The sequence below is a fragment of the Sander vitreus genome, chromosome 16 (assembly GCF_031162955.1).
Source record: "Sander vitreus isolate 19-12246 chromosome 16, sanVit1, whole genome shotgun sequence".
Taxonomy (NCBI): Eukaryota; Metazoa; Chordata; class Actinopteri; order Perciformes; family Percidae; genus Sander; species Sander vitreus.
This window is the reverse complement of record NC_135870.1, coordinates 4,282,852-4,302,395: the sequence shown is the minus strand read 5'-3', so window position 1 is coordinate 4,302,395 and position 19,544 is coordinate 4,282,852. Positions and strand designations below refer to the sequence as shown.

General features: G+C 42.5%; 1 protein-coding gene across 1 annotated transcript; it reads left to right on the top strand.

The window, feature by feature from the left end:
* The first annotated feature begins 426 nt into the window (after positions 1-426).
* Positions 427-19,469, top strand: brap (BRCA1 associated protein). The gene is made up of 13 exons (XM_078271640.1): positions 427-807; positions 1,340-1,501; positions 3,151-3,382; positions 3,749-3,938; positions 5,400-5,513; positions 6,340-6,488; positions 6,943-7,018; positions 7,136-7,274; positions 7,987-8,096; positions 8,174-8,263; positions 8,353-8,456; positions 10,087-10,226; positions 18,032-19,469. Exons 1-13 carry the CDS (start codon positions 729-731, stop codon positions 18,247-18,249), a joined length of 1,803 nt encoding a protein of 600 aa, XP_078127766.1. The 5' UTR covers positions 427-728; the 3' UTR covers positions 18,250-19,469.
* The last annotated feature ends 75 nt before the right edge of the window (positions 19,470-19,544 follow it).

The following is a 19,544-nucleotide window of genomic DNA, read 5'->3' as shown; positions in this document are numbered from 1 at the left end:
CCATGCCAATCTCTAGGTATGGTGAAGGGTATGTGATGATTTGGGGACCAAGGGAACTTTATCAGGATGCATAGTATCCTGGATCCATGAAATAACTGGCCTTTAAAAATAAAAATCTGCCTGCCTCTATGGGAATTTAACATAGGGTTGTACTGACTTATGTATGTATTGTAAGGAAGAACATTTATTTATTTATGATACATTATTCATTCACAAAGAAAATTGGTGTCCTTAAAGGTTGGATTTTTCCTATTTTTTTATTAAGGCAGTAAGATCAATTTCCAAAAGATGATTTTTGTATTCCTCTTTTTAGTCAACTTTAACATGGGTGTAGTCACTTATGCAAGCTGTACGTCTATAACGGGTGCAGTACACAGCTAGTCTGTGTAGGTGGCAGCAACACACGCAAAGTTAATATTCACTGCTTTTGTATACGAAGAAGAGCCGCATGCTAGAAAGAAACAGCTGTGAATACATAGCGAAGCTAGCTAAAGTCTTAGACAACTTCAGGGTCATATCAAAACACAAGTGTTTGTGTTCATGGTCGGCAAAGACCAAGCCAGTATGACTAACATACTGGTGTAACTGGACTAAAAGGCGTTTTGCTTTAACTGCCCTTCTGTTACTTGTATTTAGCCGTTAGCTTGCTAGTTAACTTGCTAGTGATCTAGCTAGCTGTCACCGGGTTGTTTTGTTCTTTTTAAAAGTGGTCGTTTCTTTCATAACACATGAGTGTGTCTCTGGTTGTTATCCGTCTGGAATTAGCCGACCAGTCTCCTTATCCACAAGGTTTCCAGTACTCAGCTGGTGAGTTAAGTTTCTCATAACACGTTAAACATGAAAGTCACTGTTTGTGTTGAGTTAGCCACGAAGCTAACCAGCAGTGATAAGTGACACACTGAAGAGTCTAACGTCACCGCTGTTAACCAGTGTAAGTGTTTTCAAAAGTAGATATTATTTATTGAATAGACCCAGTGATGGAATTTATCTAAGTACATTTACTCAAGAACTTAAGTACACATTTAAGATATTTGTACTTTTCATTTTCTGCTCCTTTATACTTGTACTCCTCTACATCTCAGAGGTGAATATTGTACTTTGTACTCCACTACATTTGTCTGACAGCTTTAGTTACTTTTCCTCCCCTTCCTGTCCAGTGAAAACCTCGTATCTCCATGATACGATGTGTTGATGGTGAATGATTGTGATAAACTGAAGGATGAAGTCTTCCTTTATGTGTTGAGAAAATTCTACTTCTTAAGCTAAATAAAGTCTTTAAAAAAGCCTCGTCGTCACAAAGCTGAAAACAGGGCTGTTTTCTTGTGTCTCTTGTGTTCAGTTGAAGGCATGTCGGAGAAGGAACTGCAGGAGAAGGCTTTGGGTGTAGCCAAACACACTCTGAGCGGAAAGACGGATCTGGAAAGAGCAGGTGTACTGCACCAGCACATTGGTAGCAGAGCCATGGGGGACATGGTTATAGAAACCTTTGAGCCCAGCCCAGGTAAGAACATGAAGCTGGAAATTCCACCAAGACCCGCCCCAATCTGCCTCTGATTGGCTAGTAGGGGAAAAAAATAACACTGCCTGAGCGGCCTCGGTAGATGATGGCAGGCATAATGCTAATATGGCACACTGATTAGTCTATGGGTGCTTCTAATGTCACTTAAATTGCCTCCTCGACTCCTCCACTTGCCTCCCTTCCTCGAAGAGACGCTAGGAAATTGTGGTAGGAGAGAGGAACCGAGGAAATGTGTTTTAGAGGGATGAGACGTCCTTTCCTCTGAAGCGTCACATGAATTCGTCAGTTGTATGGGCTGAGTTAGCAACTCCTTCAGCTGCACGGCTTCCGGCAAGGCTACTCTCTCGTTTCCTCGGCTATAGCTCCTCGATGATCCCTCCTCGATGCTCGCTCCTCGGGGCAGAAATAAGAGCTTTGAGACGGCCTTCACCGAGGAGGGACAGAACAACTTCCGGTTCAGCCGAGGACTGAGGAGTCAAGGAGCTATCAAATAAGCGACATAAGAAGCACCCTATATCTACGATGTTCCACTTCCGAGATTGCTCCGTTGCCGCCGGAAATTCCGCTGGATGTCCTTTTTTTTCGGCCGAATGTCTGTTATCTTCTGGTTTTGTTTGTGTTGGAATTTTAACCTCCGGTGGATTTCTGAGGACTATGGTTAACTGCTCCTCAGATCTCTGCAGGGTAAATCCAGACAGCTAGCTAGACTATCTGTCCAATCTGAGTTTTCTGTTGCACGACTAAAACAACCTTTGAACGTACACACGTTCCACCAAAACAAGTTCCTTTCCGAGGCTATTTTGCAGCGACATCGGGGCTGTGTCCGGAGCTTAGCACCGCCCTAGACGATTGTGATCGGTTTAAAGAAATGCCAATAAACCAGAGCACGTTTTCCTCCCATCCTGGAACGCTGTATGGCCTAGCCAGAGCCTCCTGCACAGCGCTGTGGAAGAAGGTCTGGCAAAGCGAGACTACACAAAAAGAACATTTTAAAATGGCACTTCCTATTAAAAAGGTTGCCATGTACTGGGGATAGATGTATGCAATGTGCTTACAGTGTTAGCATATATACATAATATGTTTAATTGGTTTACAGTTTGTTGTTTATTGTGGTATTGTGTTGCATATTTTGGCTTGATAGCATAATCAAGCCAAAAGCATAATTTTGTTTAGGGAGGGGCTGATTGTGAGTTGTATGTTTTGTGTTAAAAACTAAAATAAATGTAAATCTCTAAAAAAAAGGAAGGTTGCTGACCCCTGGTTTACATTGACAAGAAACTAGAATATTGGTTGGCACTGTGGCCTCGCAGCAAGAAGGTACCGGGTTCGAACCCTGGTCGTCCCGGGCCTTTCTGTGTGGAGTTTGCATGTTCTCCCCGTGTCTGCGTGGGTTTTCTCCAGGTGCTCTGGTTTTCCCCACCACTAAAAATATGTTCCCCTCCCTCTCTACCAAAGCTGATGTGTGGTGAGCGTCTGGTGCCGTAAGGCTGCCGTGCATCACCCAGGTGGGTGCTACACATTGGTGGTGTTAGAGAGTAGTCCTCACCCCTGAAGCGCTTTCAGTGTCTATGATAAAGCCCTATATAAATTTAATGAATTATTATTATTATTATTATTATTATTCATTGTAGATAAAGGAGGAGGCGAAGACCCCGGTGGTTCATCGGAGCCGGACAGTGGACCTCCGGCTGCGCAGACTGAAGCAGACGGTCTGGAGGGCACTGAGGCTTCACAGGACACCAACAAGGCGACAGGCGCTACTCCTGACTCCCCCTCGAAGCAGCTGCCGGACCAGATCTCTTTCTTCAGCGGAAACCCGTCAGTGGAGATCGTCCATGGCATCATGCACCTCTACAAGACCAAGTGAGTCCCATCTGACACGTTTATTCATTGTTTCAAACCCTGGCTGCTTCTCATAACCCTCATTTGGCAGCTCCTCAACTCCTCGGTCCTCGGCTGAACCGGAAGTTGTTCTAGGTCCTAGATCTAGATACCCAAACAGCTGACAAATTCATGTGACGCTTCAGAGGAAAGGACGTCTCATCCCTTTAAAACACATTTCCTCCTTGCCTTTCTTCCCGTGATTTCCTCGTGTCTCTCCCATGCCTCCTCGGCGGGAGGGACTAAGACATGAGGAAGGGAGGCAAGTGGAGAAGTCAAGGAGGCAATTTAAGGGCTATGAGATGCAGTCCATATCTGCTGTTTCAATGTGGCTGTTTTCTTTTGTAGCAAAATGACATCACTGACTGAGGATGTAAGACGCAGCGCTATGGTGTGCATCCTGACTGTCCCCGCGACCATGACCAGCCATGACCTCATGAAGCTTTTGGCCCCTTTTAATGATGTCATGGAGCATATGAAGATCATACGGGACCCGACCCCTAACCAGTATATGGTCCTGATTAAGTTCTGTACACAGGTAAGAGCATAATCATGATTTTGTTGACCTTTTTTTTTTTTTTTTTTTTTTACATTTTAGTTTTTAGGAGGTAAGTGTTATAAAACAATCCGATGTTTTTTAAGATCTCAGCATAATCATGATTTCTTTACAAATAACAATTCATAATAATTCTAACTGATTGTGTTGTGGTTCGTATCCTCGTCATCTACTGGCCTAACCTCTGTGAGTTGATTCAGAAAGCAGTTACGAGATCTCGCAGAAGAAAGCGACACGAAGCAGAGTTCAGTTCAACAGTGTTCTAGAAATATTCATTTTCTAACAATCGCTGCATTCACTTGGATGACGTGAGTGTAACACGCAAATAAATCTTTGGGAAGGAAAACAGTGTAACAGTGTACGTATACAGACCTATGACACCAATTAAAATAGATGAAAGAGGCTTTGTTCAGAGTTTTTACAGAATGTAATGTAACATTCACAACCGTAACTATGTTTTCAAACTGTCTGTCTGTTTCTATCTTTGCCTTAAAATCAGTTGAGCTCTGAGTTTTCAGTGTCAGCCGTTACGACTGTTTTCATGTTCGGGAGGGAAGGTTTTTTTGTACAATTCAACTAAAAAAGACAACAGCAGTTGTTGAAAACGTATCCAAAAAATGGAAAAGAGATAACATAAATAATTTCATTAGCGAGTTTCCTTTCTTTATATGAGTGAAAAGGAGTAGAATGAAGTATAAACTTATTTAATCCTACCTACGTTCAGGGACACAGGACTTCTAAGTTTGCTGCTTAATAACATTGCATTAATGGGCTGTTTTCTTTTTTTTTGTGATCAGTTTTTTTACTTGCACCATTTACATCATTCAGACATACAGAATAAATTCCACAACACCATGACAGTTAGTGTCAAATGGTGTAAAAAAACACAAAAACCATCTCACACCCCCCACCCTATGCGGTCTCAAGGAAAACAAAACAAAACAAACAAACAAACAACAACAAAAAAAACACACAGAAATCACACCTTGCCTAGTCACTCTCCTCTAATTCTTGTGATGCTGAGGTCATTAGGACTGATACTTGTGCTTCTGCGTTTTTCCATAGGTCTATAGTTGATGATTTGGCTTTGTTAATCCTTTCTGTAGAGAGCTCCAGCATAACTATGTCCAGAAAATACACCAACCACTGTTTCATACAAAGCGAGTGGGGGCGGGGGGAGCCAGCGCTGAACTATCATTTTCTTGGTTGCGGTTGAGCCGGCTAGCCAAATTTTCTTCTGTCTCCCAAGCAGGTGTAATTTAGAGTCATCATTAAGTAAAAAAAACAATCGGGTCAGTAGGAATTTGACATCCTATCACATCAGATATTATTGATGTTGTTTTATTCCAAAACTCATGCATGTGTAAGTTTGTGCCTCTATATTTCTGACTTTAGTCACCATCTGACTTGATGCTGCTTTTTTCCTTCTCTGTCTTATTGTAGGCAGACGCAGACAGTTTTTACACAGCGTGTAATGGCCGCCAGTTCAACTCCATAGAGGACGCAGTGTGCCAAATGGTCTATGTGGAGCGGGCGGAGGTTATAAGGTCTGACGAGGTAAATATACCCATAAGAATAGATTTCCAAGTTTATTCTTAAAGCTGAAACAATTAGTCATTTAAAAGGTTAGTTATTTAACAAAAAATATCTGATGTAAAAATATATTATATTATTTAAAAAGTCATTGTTTTACTGTAAGCTGAATATCTTTTGGGTTTTTATCACTACTTTATCATTTTGTCGACCAAACAACAAATTTATTAGTTGAGAAAGTAGTCGTCGGAATAATCGATGAAAATAACTATTAGTCGCTTTTTATCAAATGCCTCCAGGCGTGTGTTTTGGAATCGACTTTAAGATGTTAATGTTTGTTTTTAGGGCCATTAATGGCTTGGCCCTGGTGTATTTTTCCGAGATGTTAACCCTTTGAATTTTTAGAAGTCCTAAGGTCGAGGTACAAACTGTGGGGTGACCGCGCTTTTGCAGTTGCTGCCCCGATTCAAACTATTACAGATGTAGCTCTTTTTAAATTTATAATATGAAAACTTATTTATTTAGAATGGCTTTTAATACATAGTAGCACTGTGACATTTCCCTTTCTTCCTCCTGCTTTTATGTAACCTTTTCTGGTTTAACTGGTTGTTGTGTTTTTATTCTTGGTCCTTGATGTGTTGGATACCTGCTGGTTGCAGTAAAGAGCTATATAAATAAATGTTGACTGACTGATATCTACGGTGACCATTGTAACCAAACACAGCTGCAGCACTTTTCATTGATTATAGGAAGAAATTAGTGAAAACTGGATACTTTTGATCCTAAATAGTTTCCTTTCTCTAATCTCCTCCCCTTTTTCCTCTGACTCACTCCCCCCTCCCCCCCTCAGGGAGCCAGTCTGCCGGTGATGGAGCTCACCGAGCTGCCAAAGTGCACCGTGTGCCTGGAGAGAATGGACGAGTCGGTTAACGGCATCCTCACCACTCTCTGCAACCACAGCTTTCACAGCCAGTGTCTCCAGCGGTGGGAAGATGCCTCGTGAGTTGCACACACACACACACACACACACACATATACACAGGTGTATGGAATTACCACGCTGTCCTGTGTTTCCTACGTGATGTTACCTTTGAGATGAGCTTATTTCTGACCTTTTTTTCTATTAATGATGTGACTAAAACTCAGTGCTGTCCATCTGCTTTGGGTTTATCTTAATCACTGACACTCCAACTGCATGTATGCAACCGGTGATATTTAGTGTAAATATAGGACTGGTTTACAACCCTGTACATAAAGGAACCTTCTCACTGATGACAGAATCACATGCTCTGTGCTCTCTCACCTGATTCTTAGTCCACTGGCTATTTCTCCTGGCTTCATGTCACGGGATGTTGGTCTTTGTCCTCCTCTTTGCGTGTATTCTTCTGTTTCACAAAGGACCACTGAACACACACCTGTCACAATAGATGAATGTGTTTGGCTCTGTTTTCAGGTGTCCTGTGTGTAGATACTGTCAAACACCAGAACCAGTTGAAGAGAACAAGTGCTTTGAGTGTGGAGTGCAGGAGGTAACTGATATCAGTCTGTGTAGCTCTTTGTCTTGTACTGGATCTTCTTCTTAAATTGATTTAGCTTTTAATTCAACTTTTTTTGCTCACCCTACATGTCATTTTTTCCTCCTGTAGAACCTGTGGATTTGTTTGATCTGCGGGCACATCGGTTGTGGTCGCTACGTCAGCCGGCATGCCTACAAGCACTTTGAGGAAACGCAGCATACTTACGCTATGCAGCTCACCAACCACCGTGTTTGGGACTACGCAGGAGGTACTGGATTTGTGTGTGTGTGTGTGTGTGTGTGTGTGTGTGTGTGTGTGTGTGTGTGTGTGTGTGTGTGTGTGTGTGTGTGTGTGTGTATATATGTACGCGTTTGTTTGTATGTATGAACAGGCACATGTTGCTAGTTGAGGATAGTGAATTGCAAGATTACATCTTTAGGAGCAAAAATGTATTGCTATTAAAGCTGCTTTAAGCACTTTTGGCCACTAGAGGGCAGAAGGAGAGAGAGAGAGAGAGAGAGAGAGAGAGAGAGAGAGAGAGAGAGAGAGAGAGAGAGAGAGAGAGAGAGAGAGACCTTGATCCACTAGCTGCCTGGCCCCTGAATACACCATGAAAAAGCCCGGTCTCGGGAGACAACACAGGGGTCGTAAACGTCAAACAAACACTAGAGGCACAGGCTGTGCACCAAAATACAACAAACACGTTCCAGCCAATCGCCGACAAGATGGTTGGGGGAGGGGTGGGGGTTAGGGACAGTCAGTTAGTCATGACAGTTACAGAAACATGGGGGGAGGGGCCAACTTGCTCTGTTTTGTTTGGTATTTACTTGGAACGTCAACAGAAGTGACCATGCAGGAACTCATAGTGCACCTTTTAATTGATTGTTTCAGCTCTCATGCAATGGACCACCTTTAAAATGATGTTTGGGTACTCTTGGTTCCTCTAACCGACCAGCCCGTGGTGATCTTTGTGGTTCTAGATAACTACGTGCATCGCCTGGTGGCCAGTAAGACCGACGGGAAGATGGTGCAGTACGAGTGCGAGGGAGACACCTGCCACGCTGAGAAAATTGACGGTCTTCAACTGGAGGTAAGCATTTGCTTTTGATGCATAGTTTGCTAAATCAACACAAAATGTATTAAATGATTGATTCTCCATGTCCGCAGTACTCGTACCTGCTGACGAGTCAACTGGAGTCTCAGAGGATTTACTGGGAGAATAAGATCGTTCATCTGGAGAAGGAGACCGCTGAGGAGGTACTGAGTGCTATAAACAATACAGGCTTTAAGTCTAAGTTTTCTTGCATATTTTTCTGATTATTCTCTGCACACACGTCTTTTAACAGATAAACAACATGAAGGCCAAATTTAAGGAGACTCTGGAGCGTTGTGATAACTTGGAGCGACGGTTCGGAGAACTAAGCAAAGACAAGCAGGGCATAGAGAAGAAGTAAGACTGACACTTTGGTTTCTTTCGTTGTGTTACTTTTTTTTTCCTTCTTTTTTTCTTTTTTTTTAACAATGTTTTTATTGAATTTTGCCCCATCCCAGCCCATAACAAAACCTCTCTCCTATCATCTGCTGTATTACAAGAGCCAAAAAACCAAAAGCAAACTATATGACGTTTTGGCGTTACCCGTTGTCGTCTCTTCAGCCGGGGACTCTCTTTCTGCCTGGACCAGCTCAGTTTGATATCTTTTACAGTTCTTACGATATCACTGTTTAAGTTTAGTGTTCATTTCAGGCATTTTCATCGATTATAATGGGTGTGTATTGCGTGACTTACAGTGGGTGATGTCATCACTAGAGCACGGAGCCTTAAAAAAATTATCTTTGTCAATTGTCTATAAATTGCTCTCACGCTCACAATTTTTACTTGTCATACATGATTTATATGTTAAAACGTAGGTATTCTTGTGTAGTTTCAGCAAATGTGTTCATTTAAGCGATATGATTTATACATTTGGCTCAGTGAGCTTCCAAATGACAACAGTTCCAAATCTTCCCCCATTCGCGGGGGAGAGAGAGAGAGAGGGGAAAAAAAGCTATTTGATGATAGTTTCGCAGTGATTACATTCTGATTTCTCCTCCTCTGCATATTTATTGCATCACCTGGACAAGGAAGTAGGTTACTCTAGTATTGATTTTTGACTATTTTAAGACGAGGTGAGAACATTTCTTTTTGTTTGATTTCATTTAAAGTAAAGATGGGCTTTGCTGTTGTCTTCACGACTCATTTTAAAATAGACAGAGAGAAAAAAGAGAGATTTGTGCTACGCGGCAGCCGCACTGAACTGCAGTGTGCAGACGTTTACCACTGTGGTGCCGCTATGTGTGCCAAATGGATGTCGCTCGCTTGGCACTGTTGTGCCACTGTTGTAACACCTACAACTTTCATACAATATGGCTATTATTCAACTTTTTAAAGACATTCATATTAATTAGAACAATTCACTTTTCCACATTTCTTACAACTTCACCTTCTTCTTAGGCCGGTTACACACTGGCTGCGTGGCATGAGCGTGGCGTTTCTGTTGCGTGTCAGTTGCGTGTATGTACGTACATGTATGTTTCCCACTGATAAAATGAAATACCATGTTAAACGTAAATATATTCTGATTTGATTACAGCAAAGACAACGTCGGCAGTTTTGACGGCAAAATAAGCTACAGAATATTTCGTTCTGTATTGACAGGTGCAATATTTGAAAATCAATTTGGTTTTTTTTAAATGAAAATTTGTGATTTAACTGGTATAAGAATGTCTATGCAACAATATACCTATTTTCCCAGCGGACAGTTTGACATGTCAAAACAGGAAAAGCCCAGGTTTAATTAACAACATTAATTGGGTGATTTCCAGGGCTTTGGCATTGTGCACGCTGGTTCACATCGTTAAGATGATCAGTTCCACCTGTGCTTTTCCTGTTGTGACAAGTCAAAATGCATGCCGTTAAATGTTCTATTAAAGGAAACCTATAGCCAGAGCTACACAAATAAAAGCCAAGTTGTAATAAACTGTAGTTCAGATTTTGTCGGGAGCTTGCCACCATACGGCTGACTCTGTGTTTGTGTGTTCAGGTGCACCCAGTTGAACACTCGAGTCTTGAAGCTGACCCAGGAGCTGAAGGAGGAGCAGGAGATGAACCGCTGTCTGAGAGCCAATCAGGTGCAGCTGCAGGCCAAGCTGGCAGAGGAGGAACGCAAAGCGAAAGAGACCGGTGAGTGAGGAGATGACGATAACAGATGAATAAGTATTAATCGTTTTTAATAATTATGCTAGTCACCATCACAACACAAAGGGCCCTCCTACAGCACACTGTGGACTGGACACAGTAGCATGCTGATTTTTACTATTTTTTTTCTAGTACACGCACTGTTTTTTGGTTCACTTTCTGTATATGGGACACGTTCTCACCTAAAGTGAACCAAACTCTATAGCTCTTGGAAGTAAACAGAGACCCCCGTTTTCAAGCGGACCAGAGTTTGGTTGTTTGGTCCGCACCAGAGTTCAAATGAGCTTTCACACCACCCCAAATGAACCAGGTTCGTTTTAAGCGGACCAAACGGCTCGGGTGTGAAAGCAACCTTATACTATAAACCAGGGGTCATCAACTACATTTTTCCAAGGGCCAGAATGTTTCTAAGCAGACACTCCGGGGGCCGGACTTACAAATAAAGAAAATAAAATGAATTTATACCTAATACCCTATTCTTGTTTGAAATTTTCACTTTCTTACTGAATTAATGCTATATATTATTTATTTTTTTTTACATGTATTAGTGTGAGCAAACTCTTAAAAAAACATGGAAACTCCATAATGATAACTAGCTCTTTAACTAGAAAAAGATCTCGGACTAGGAGGCAGTTCACTGAGGAGTGATGGTTAAAGTCTGTGATTAGGGAAACATGGTTGTAGTATGCAGCATCCTGATTGGTGGAAAATGCTTGCAGAAAGAAATGGCTGTTGTCAGGTAATGGTGAAAGATGAATGGACTGATAAGCAGGCTATGCATTCGTCATGTATGACCCATTTGCAATGAAACAATGCTGTTGCAAAATAATACAACCAGCATCATCATCAACAATGAAGAACACGAACATAATGATTGCGTCATTCACGTGCATATTAAGTAGCCACATGCATCTGTTTTGGTAATACATCCATAGGTTTACCGCTCCAGCGGAGAGGATGGCTCGTTCAGACAGCAGTTCAATTTATAAGAATTTGTCCAAATTTCAAGATACCCAGCAAACTAAGATAAACAGTTAGGCTACAGACAGACAGCTTTTGTTTTAGCTTGTTTGTAAAAATTCTCTATTTGCAGAGTAGAGCTGTGTTTGCGTAAAACAGCGCGGTGGACAAGAGTGGACTGAGCAGGCAGAGCAGATTGAAATATCGCTTACTACATGTTTATGCCGGTCTATACAGGTGAGTGCATTGATGAGTATTGACTTTTTACTCACAAAGGTTTTATTGTAGCCTACTTACAGTAACGAGACTAGCGTGAGTTGATCTGCCCCAGCGGCCGTTGGTAATCCTCTTTGTATCGTTCCCAGTCAGGTACTGCGTGTTTTAACGCACACACATCTCGGCTCAGCTGTGTGTGTGGAGCGCAGGCATCGCTGTGCAGAACCCTGGCATGTGAATAGAGATGCAAATACAGGGGCTGGGTTTGTGCTCTACCTGTGTAATGTTACCTGCTGTAAATGCTTGAAATGCTAAATAACAGAACGCATTTTTTCCTCTTCACATTTTCTGAATTCATGATTATTCTGCGGGCCAGACTAAATGCTTTGGAGGGCCGGATGTGGCCCGCGGGCCGCCAGTTGACGTTGGCTGCTATAAACTGTATAAAATATGGACGTAGTCTCCGTGACTTCACCTGTAGGTTTCTAAAATGAAGTTCAAAGTGCTGCATGTCATGAAGGGTGAACTTAGCTATAGAGATCAAGAGTAGGCCTAAACCTGTTTATTTCTGCTGTAAAGTTGGGCATTTTAGCATGGGGGAATGTCTTTTGGATCCAGGTTCCAAAGGCCACTCAATGAACTGTAGGTGCACTATGAGTTCCTGCATGGTCACTTCTGTTGATGTTCCAAGTACATTTCAAACAAAACGGAGCAAGCTCGCCCCTCCCCCCATGTTTCTGTAACTCTCATGACTCATAACTGCCTGTCCCTAACCCCCACCCCTCCCCCAACCATCTTGTCGGTGATTGGCTGGAACGTGTTTGTTGTATTTTGGTGCACAGCCTGTGCCTCTAGTGTTTGTTTGACGTTTACGACCCCTGTGTTGTCTCCCAAGACCGGGCTTTTTCACGGTGTATTCAGGGGCCAGGCAGCTAGTGGATCAAGGAGAGATGCCTACGATTTGAAACAAAAATGAAATTGTGCTGAAACCATGCAGGAACTCACAGAGCACCTTTAAGCCCATACCGATTTAATAAAATGAACCTGGATTGGCCCCGAAACGTCTCAAGAAATCTCTACCTAAATTAGATTGTCTGTTGCTGCTTCCAAGAAAGCTAGCTGCTCATTTACCAGACATTAACCATAGTTAATTAACCATAGTTATTGTCAGACTCAACGCTGTATAAAAGAAGTGGACGTAGCCACTGTGACGCCATCCATTGGTTTGGGGACTACAGTGCCGAATCTTGAGTTTGGCATTTTCCCTCGTTCTATACAAACAGACTTCTTTTTGCAACCAGTGGAGTCGCCCCCTGCTGGCCATTGGGGGAAAGAAAGCAACACTAGGTAACTTTTTCCGCTTTGTTCCCCCTACAGGTTGGAAGCAGAATTGTCCATTACATTATGCAAGTTTGGATCTGTAGTTCGTATGAACTGGACAATGTAATGTAATGGACAATTCCGCTTCCAACCTGTAGGGGGACCGAAACAGGAAAAGTTACCTAGTGTTGCTTTAGGGTAGGGTGACCAGACGTCCCCGGTTTCGGTGGCCTGTCCCCGGCTCCCTCAATAGTTTTAATTGTATCCGATACTCAATGAGCTGTTGCAGAAACAAGCCCAGCCTGAAGCAATAAAGCAAAAGCTGTCAGATAAATGTAGTGCAGTAAACATTACAACATTTCCCTCTGAGGTGTAGTGGAGTACTTATGAAGTAGCAGCAGGGGCGATTCTAAGATCAGACCTTTAGGGGGGCTCAGCCCCTAATGAGACTGTGACACGGATACAGTGCATGCAAAAGTGTTAATCTGCGCCATGAAATTACCAACTTCTTCACAACCGCACTCCTGTTCTCCCTCTGACAGACAGACTCAGCCAAAGGGCCAACATTATAATGTATTCTCATTTAAACTATTTATGTCAGCACAGACATTTTTGGTAATTGCTTAGCCAATGTATCCCACCATATATATATAATATATATATATCTATCCACTTACAAATATGAATATATAGTTCTACTGGTATGCTTCCTAGTGACAATAATGCAAAAATATGAAGAAAAAACTATTCCACTTGTGTGTGCACGGTTATAATTCTGAAGTGCAAAATAGTTCAGGCTACGGCACAAATAGTCCCATCCATTGATAAGAATAATCAAGTCTAACCTCTGAATTTCTTTTCAAAGTGCACTAGATTGATGCATTTAAATGTTAAAGTAGACAAAATGTTCTTACAGGGGAGCATGCCCATGGACCTCCCTAGGGGGGCTCGTGCCCCAGTGCAGCTCTAGGTCTAGTGACGCCCCTGGGGCAGTGTCCCCGTTTTAAGTTTTACAAAGATAAAAACATTACCTGTTTTGGAGGTATTTACGCTTCTGAGCTGAAAATGTCCCCGGATTTTGTCTCAGAAATCTGGTCACCTTACTTTAAGGAGCTTTAACATTGGCTTCACTTTTCAGACCTGGAGGTTGCGGCTTGGTCAGGCTAAAGAATCCAGAGCATAAGGGCCGTGAATGGGAGGGATACACAACAGGAATTAGTTGAATGCTCTGCTGGTAGACATTCAGAAAATACTCCCAGAGAGCAAAGGTCATATGTGCCTGAAGGTAGATGGGTTATTTTTGTATCTGGGGCCGGCAGTCAGAAAGCCTCATTATATATAAACCTCATTTATACAGTAATATTTGCAAATCATAAACCGAGTGCTGCTGGAGGTAGACAGGACGTGGACAGAGTTAAAGAAAGACTTCAGAGGAAAGGAGTCTCTTTACCTTTTTAAATCAGCCACCTGGTACAAGTCATCATCAAACAAGTAAAATCATGTGTATTTATTGTCAGGTCTACAGTAAAAGATACCGTATTATTGCCTGAGGGCAACGTTAATGTCAGCCTAGACTAGAGATTTGAATAGAAATTTTAGGCCTATGGTTTAGACGTAGCTGTATTTTTCCTTCAGCGCTCAGCTCTGAGGATGCAGAAAGTTTAAACAAATGTTCCACAACGCAGGTGCTCTCTGTTTATGTGGAAGAGACACACGCAAGTTGTGCCATTTAACTTGTTTTGATGAGAGGGATTTGTAAGTTTAACCCACAGCTTTTTTATTTTTTATTTATTTTTTTAAAAAACATTCCACACTGCTAACCATAAGAATATAACCACGACTGTGTGTACGCTGTCCTCTTGTAGTCACGTGTGAACATGTTACTTAATGAGTGTAGTCAGAGCTTAGTCCAGGGATGTTGTGGTTACACTGCTCGCTTGGTTTGGTTGACTCAAGTTAAATCAACACTTAAATAAATAAATCTAAATATATAAATCTGTGCTGTGTCTAAAGATATTCAGATATGCAAAGCTGAGCAAGGTTTCTTGTTTTGGGCAGCACGTGGAACTCAGAAATCCATTATTCTTTCATTTGAAAAGCTAAAGTGTCAAATCAGAATTTTCCTAACAAAGCAGCTTCTGATTAAGTTCACCAAGTAGGCTCTTCCTCTGTGTCACCATCTAAATAAAGCATAAATGTGCTCCCGATTGACATCAGGACAGCTGGAAGTCTACACATCTTCCGCCGCAGGCTGAAAACGTATCTCATCCAACTGCACCTTGGCTAAAAAGATGATGGTTATTACGTATATACTTACATGTGGCACTTTTTAGTTTGACTTCAGGCCCAGACACAGAGCTGACGACCAAACGTCGGCAGCAAAGCCAGTTGGGCTGATCAGTCTCCCCAAATTGGTCAAAAAAGTGCCTCGGAACACACCAAAGAGACGAGACATAATATGTCTCCATAACAGCAGGCGGCGCTATTCTGTATTGTTGCCCCAAAAATGAAAACCGGCAACTGATTGGACGAACACGTCACATGGGTCTGGTTTCTCTGGAAATTCAAAGACAGACTGTCATGGCGGCTCGTTCAGAATACGATCTCATATTGGACTAAAATAGTTCACCGAAACGTGTTTCTGAAAACATTTTAAGTGAGAAATAGGCCGTGCAGTTGCTGAATCTGTCTTCATTTCAGATCGACAAAGGTCAGTTTAAAAGATTTTCGTCAGATTTTGAGAGACTCTAGTCACGCTCATCCCGCTCCCCGTTTCCACGTTAGCTCTCCAACAATCAGATGGGTCATTTGAGTCCGACTGCCGGCAGTGCCCGCCCGCCGATTATACACAAAATGAAGGACGGCGGCCCCTCGGACGGACGACGGCACCGAACAGACTCGAGTCACCGACCTCGCCAGACTGTCTGACGGCCTATTATCGGCCCGGTGTGTCCGGGCCTTTTATTTGAAGCAAATGTACTACTTCTATGTGATTGTTGCTTTTCTGAGGCTACGTTTACACGACAACGGTCTCGCTAAAATCGGAAAAGTTTTTCCTTTTACGTTTAAAAAAAAAAAAAGTTTTAGAAGACATTGTTTTGAATGGATGGCCGAGGGGGTAGGTGGGGATGAGATTGCTTCACTTCTCTGGCTCTGGCTCCACAGAGACCGGTTTTGCTAGTTTACACAGAGTTGCGTATTCAAAAGATTTTACTCTAGAACCTGGTTTCAAAAGTTTTCGTTTGCAGGCCTCCAAAACACCGTTGTCGTGTAAACGAATGACCATAACGTAAAAATACTTTTGCGTATTATGTTGAAAACGTCGCCGTGTAACCGGCCTCTGAGTTTGTGCCTCTGTGCTTGAATGCACTTATTGGAAGTCGCTTTGGATAAAAGAGTCAGCTAAATTAATATAATGTTAAAAACTTATCTTGATGATGACGATCTGTAAGCTACAGTTTGCCAATAACATCCGTAGAGTATGACCGGATTAAAGGTGCTGTAGGTAGGATTGTGAAGATCCAGGACTTCTCAGTCCCTCCCTCCTTTCTGCTGAAGCCCAAACGATCTCCTAAGCCCCTCCCCCCACAAGGGAGAGCTGTGCACGATAGAGCGCGTGTGAAGAGGGGGGAAGGGGAGGAAACCTATCTGCAGCTTGTGCGTGGGGAAGGGGCAGGGGAGGACACTATGAAATACGCGTGCCTGAGCACGCAGTTAGTCACCCCCCCGGCCCTGATTGGTGCATCTGAACAGGGAGCGGTGGATTTTTGCAAATCTCACTACAGGCTTAAGTCACAGGAAGTTGACACAGCTGTGTGGCGGTCACAGCCCTAAGGCCAGCAGTGACTGTGTGACAGTGTGAAATATATCAGCATAGTTCTAGTAGGTTCCATCCACTCTACAGTGAAATAAGATTTGACCCATTTTAGATGGTGTAAAAAAAAAAAAAAAAAGTATATACTACTGCACATTTAAGTGTAAAGCAAATAGTTTGTACTATTATCTTGGGTTTACAAGTTAAGGGAGCTGCACATCCATCTCGGCTTTTACGGAGCTTTCCAGTGAGTTTCAGCCCTTTGTTTATCTGTCGGTGCAGAACTTTACTGTTCTGTTTCTCTCTCAGCAGAGCGCTGGGAGAGAAACGGAACAGTTTTATAGCAACGTTTTCAGAGAAAAAGCTGCAGCAAGCCACTGAGCACTACCTGCTGATCAGCAAACAGCAGACAGACTCAGTCAGAGACTAGCTGGTGAACATAGTGGAGCATTTAGCAGCTAAAGAGACAGATTTATCCTCAGGCATCGGTAGAGACGTAAAACAGCTGAAAGAGAGAGGGAATTGGACTGACATTCATCTGGTGACACAAATACTCCTGATGAATCATCATGTTGCTAGGTAACTGCCGGATGTAGAAAATAAACAACTTTTTGCTAACAAGTTCAGCATCTCCACTTAAAATGTGATGATAGTTCACTTTATTTGTCTCGGAGTTGAAATTAAAAGGCACGAAGAGTAACACAAACTCCCATCGCGTAAAATACGGATGCTTGGGCGTTGTTATTGACGCTAAAAGTCTCCTTTATCTAAACTCGCTTGGTCGGGATTATTGGCGTCACTTTTGACGCAGTTAGGTTGTGGGTGGGCTTACGTTTCCATGATAACGGGAAGAACAGGATGGTTAAGTTTAGGAAAAGAAGAACGGGACGGTTGGGTTTAGGTAAAGAAGAACGGGACGGTTGGGTTTAGGAAACGTGACACGCGGGACACGATCCCCGGTCTCCTGGGTGAAAGTCCTGTGTTGTTTGGCGTCACTTTTGACGCAGTTAGGTTGATGGGTGGGCTTACGTTTCCATGATAGCGGGAAGAACAGGATGGTTAAGTTTAGGAAAAGAAGAACGGGACGGTTGGGTTTAGGTAAAGAAGAACGGGACGGTTGGGTTTAGGAAACGTGACACGCGGGACACGATCCCCGGTCTCCTGGGTGAAAGTCCTGTGTTGTTTGACCCCTCCACCACCCCAACCAACCTCCCTATGCGGATTTTCAGGCTTTCATACTACTCAGTACCGTAGTTAGTGCTACGTCATCTTCAAACCCCATGTAGCTGCTGCTCTCCCTGGTGCAGTCTACAAACACGCTGAAGGGCGCTTTTTGCGTCACTTCTGACGCTGACAGGCACTGTCCAAACGTCCGTATTTTACGAGTTCGGAGTGAGAACAGGTTGGTAGCAAGTATGTCTTCTTCTTTACAGTATATTTACCATCTGTTTGTTTGTTTATGTCTGGTGTTTCCCTGTAGGTGAATGTAAGGACGGGGCAATAGCAGAACTGAAGGAGCAGCTGAGAGACGTGATGTTTTATCTGGAAACGCAGCAGCAGATTGAACACCTGCCTCCGGAGGCCCGCAGTGAAATCCAGGAGGGACAGATCAACATCGGCGCCAGCCCTGCGGACAGCGCCGGAGCCGGCCCCTCCTCCGCCAGAGGCAGGAGAGGCCGGGGCAGGAAGAGGAAGTAGGCGGCTATTTTAAAGTCTACTGGAACATGCTAGAAACTATGGCAGCCTCTCAGTGTTGGACACACGGCTGAGCTTTGTCCTTTTTTGTTAACATGCGTCTCCGTCATTGTGGTTCTCCAGAAAGCACTCCGAAGAGAAATGAAGACTTGACGCTCATCCTCTCAAAGAAAGATTAAATAGTGATGATGTTTACCTGCACAATTTCCCACCTTAAGTTAATGTGGCTTCCACAAGAAGAAAGGTGGAACATGTTGGTGGATTGGTCAGCCATTAAAGGCAACACTTGGTTGTGGTTTGTTAAATATATTTAACATCTGTGTGATGTAAATATATTCAGCTATTTCCAAATCTTAAAAAAAAAAATCTTTTTTGGTCATAAGCGGTATTTATTAGATCAAAATGATCATTTTTTTCCCCCCAGTTTTATACCCTGTAATAGTTGACGTGTTTTTCTTTTACATTGTGGGAAATTTGGCAAAGCGAAGCTGGTACATGAATGTTTTCTTTGTGTAAAGGAAGCTTGTGTTTTCCTAAATCCTTTTCGGCTGGACTCTATTCTTAAGTAAAATGTGTTTCCCCCACCCAACGTTATTTCTCAGTAGTTTTCCAAAACTAACACTGAACACTACTCAGGATGATAAAGCAGCCAGAGCATACCAGCTGACGGGAAGCCTTTTTAGGGAGGAGCAGGAAGCATGCTTACCCCCATTACCACCTAGGTCAGTGATTGCCAAGCAGGTGTGCGTGTCCCACATGGGGTAATTAATACCACTGCTTTTACCAAGAAGTACCTAAAAGGGTTGTGAAGTAGCTCCGCTATAAACTATAAAAAATATAATTTATGATTTGGATTGCAAATCAAGGCAAAACTTATTTTATCATAACATATTTATGATCACTCCTCCCACCAACCCGAGTCAGCTGTAACACCTGTTTGTGAAACAAAAGTAAGTACATTTACTCAAGTACTGTACTTAAGTACTATTTTGTGGTGCTTGTAATTTACTTTAATTTAAATTTTTTGCTACTTCTTTAAACTTCTGTTCCACAAGACGTCAGTGGAAAATACAGTATATTGTACTTTTCACTCCAGCTGTAGTTACTTAGTAGTCACTTTACAGAATCAAATTACTACATGCAAAACATGTGATCATTATAAAATATATAATACATGGTTAGAATTAGCACTGCAACAATAAAGTTGATTGAGAGAAAACGAATCAGCAACTATTGATGATTTATTCATTGTTTGTTTTATTGGGTGAAAAATCCAAACATTCTTTTCAAATGTGGAT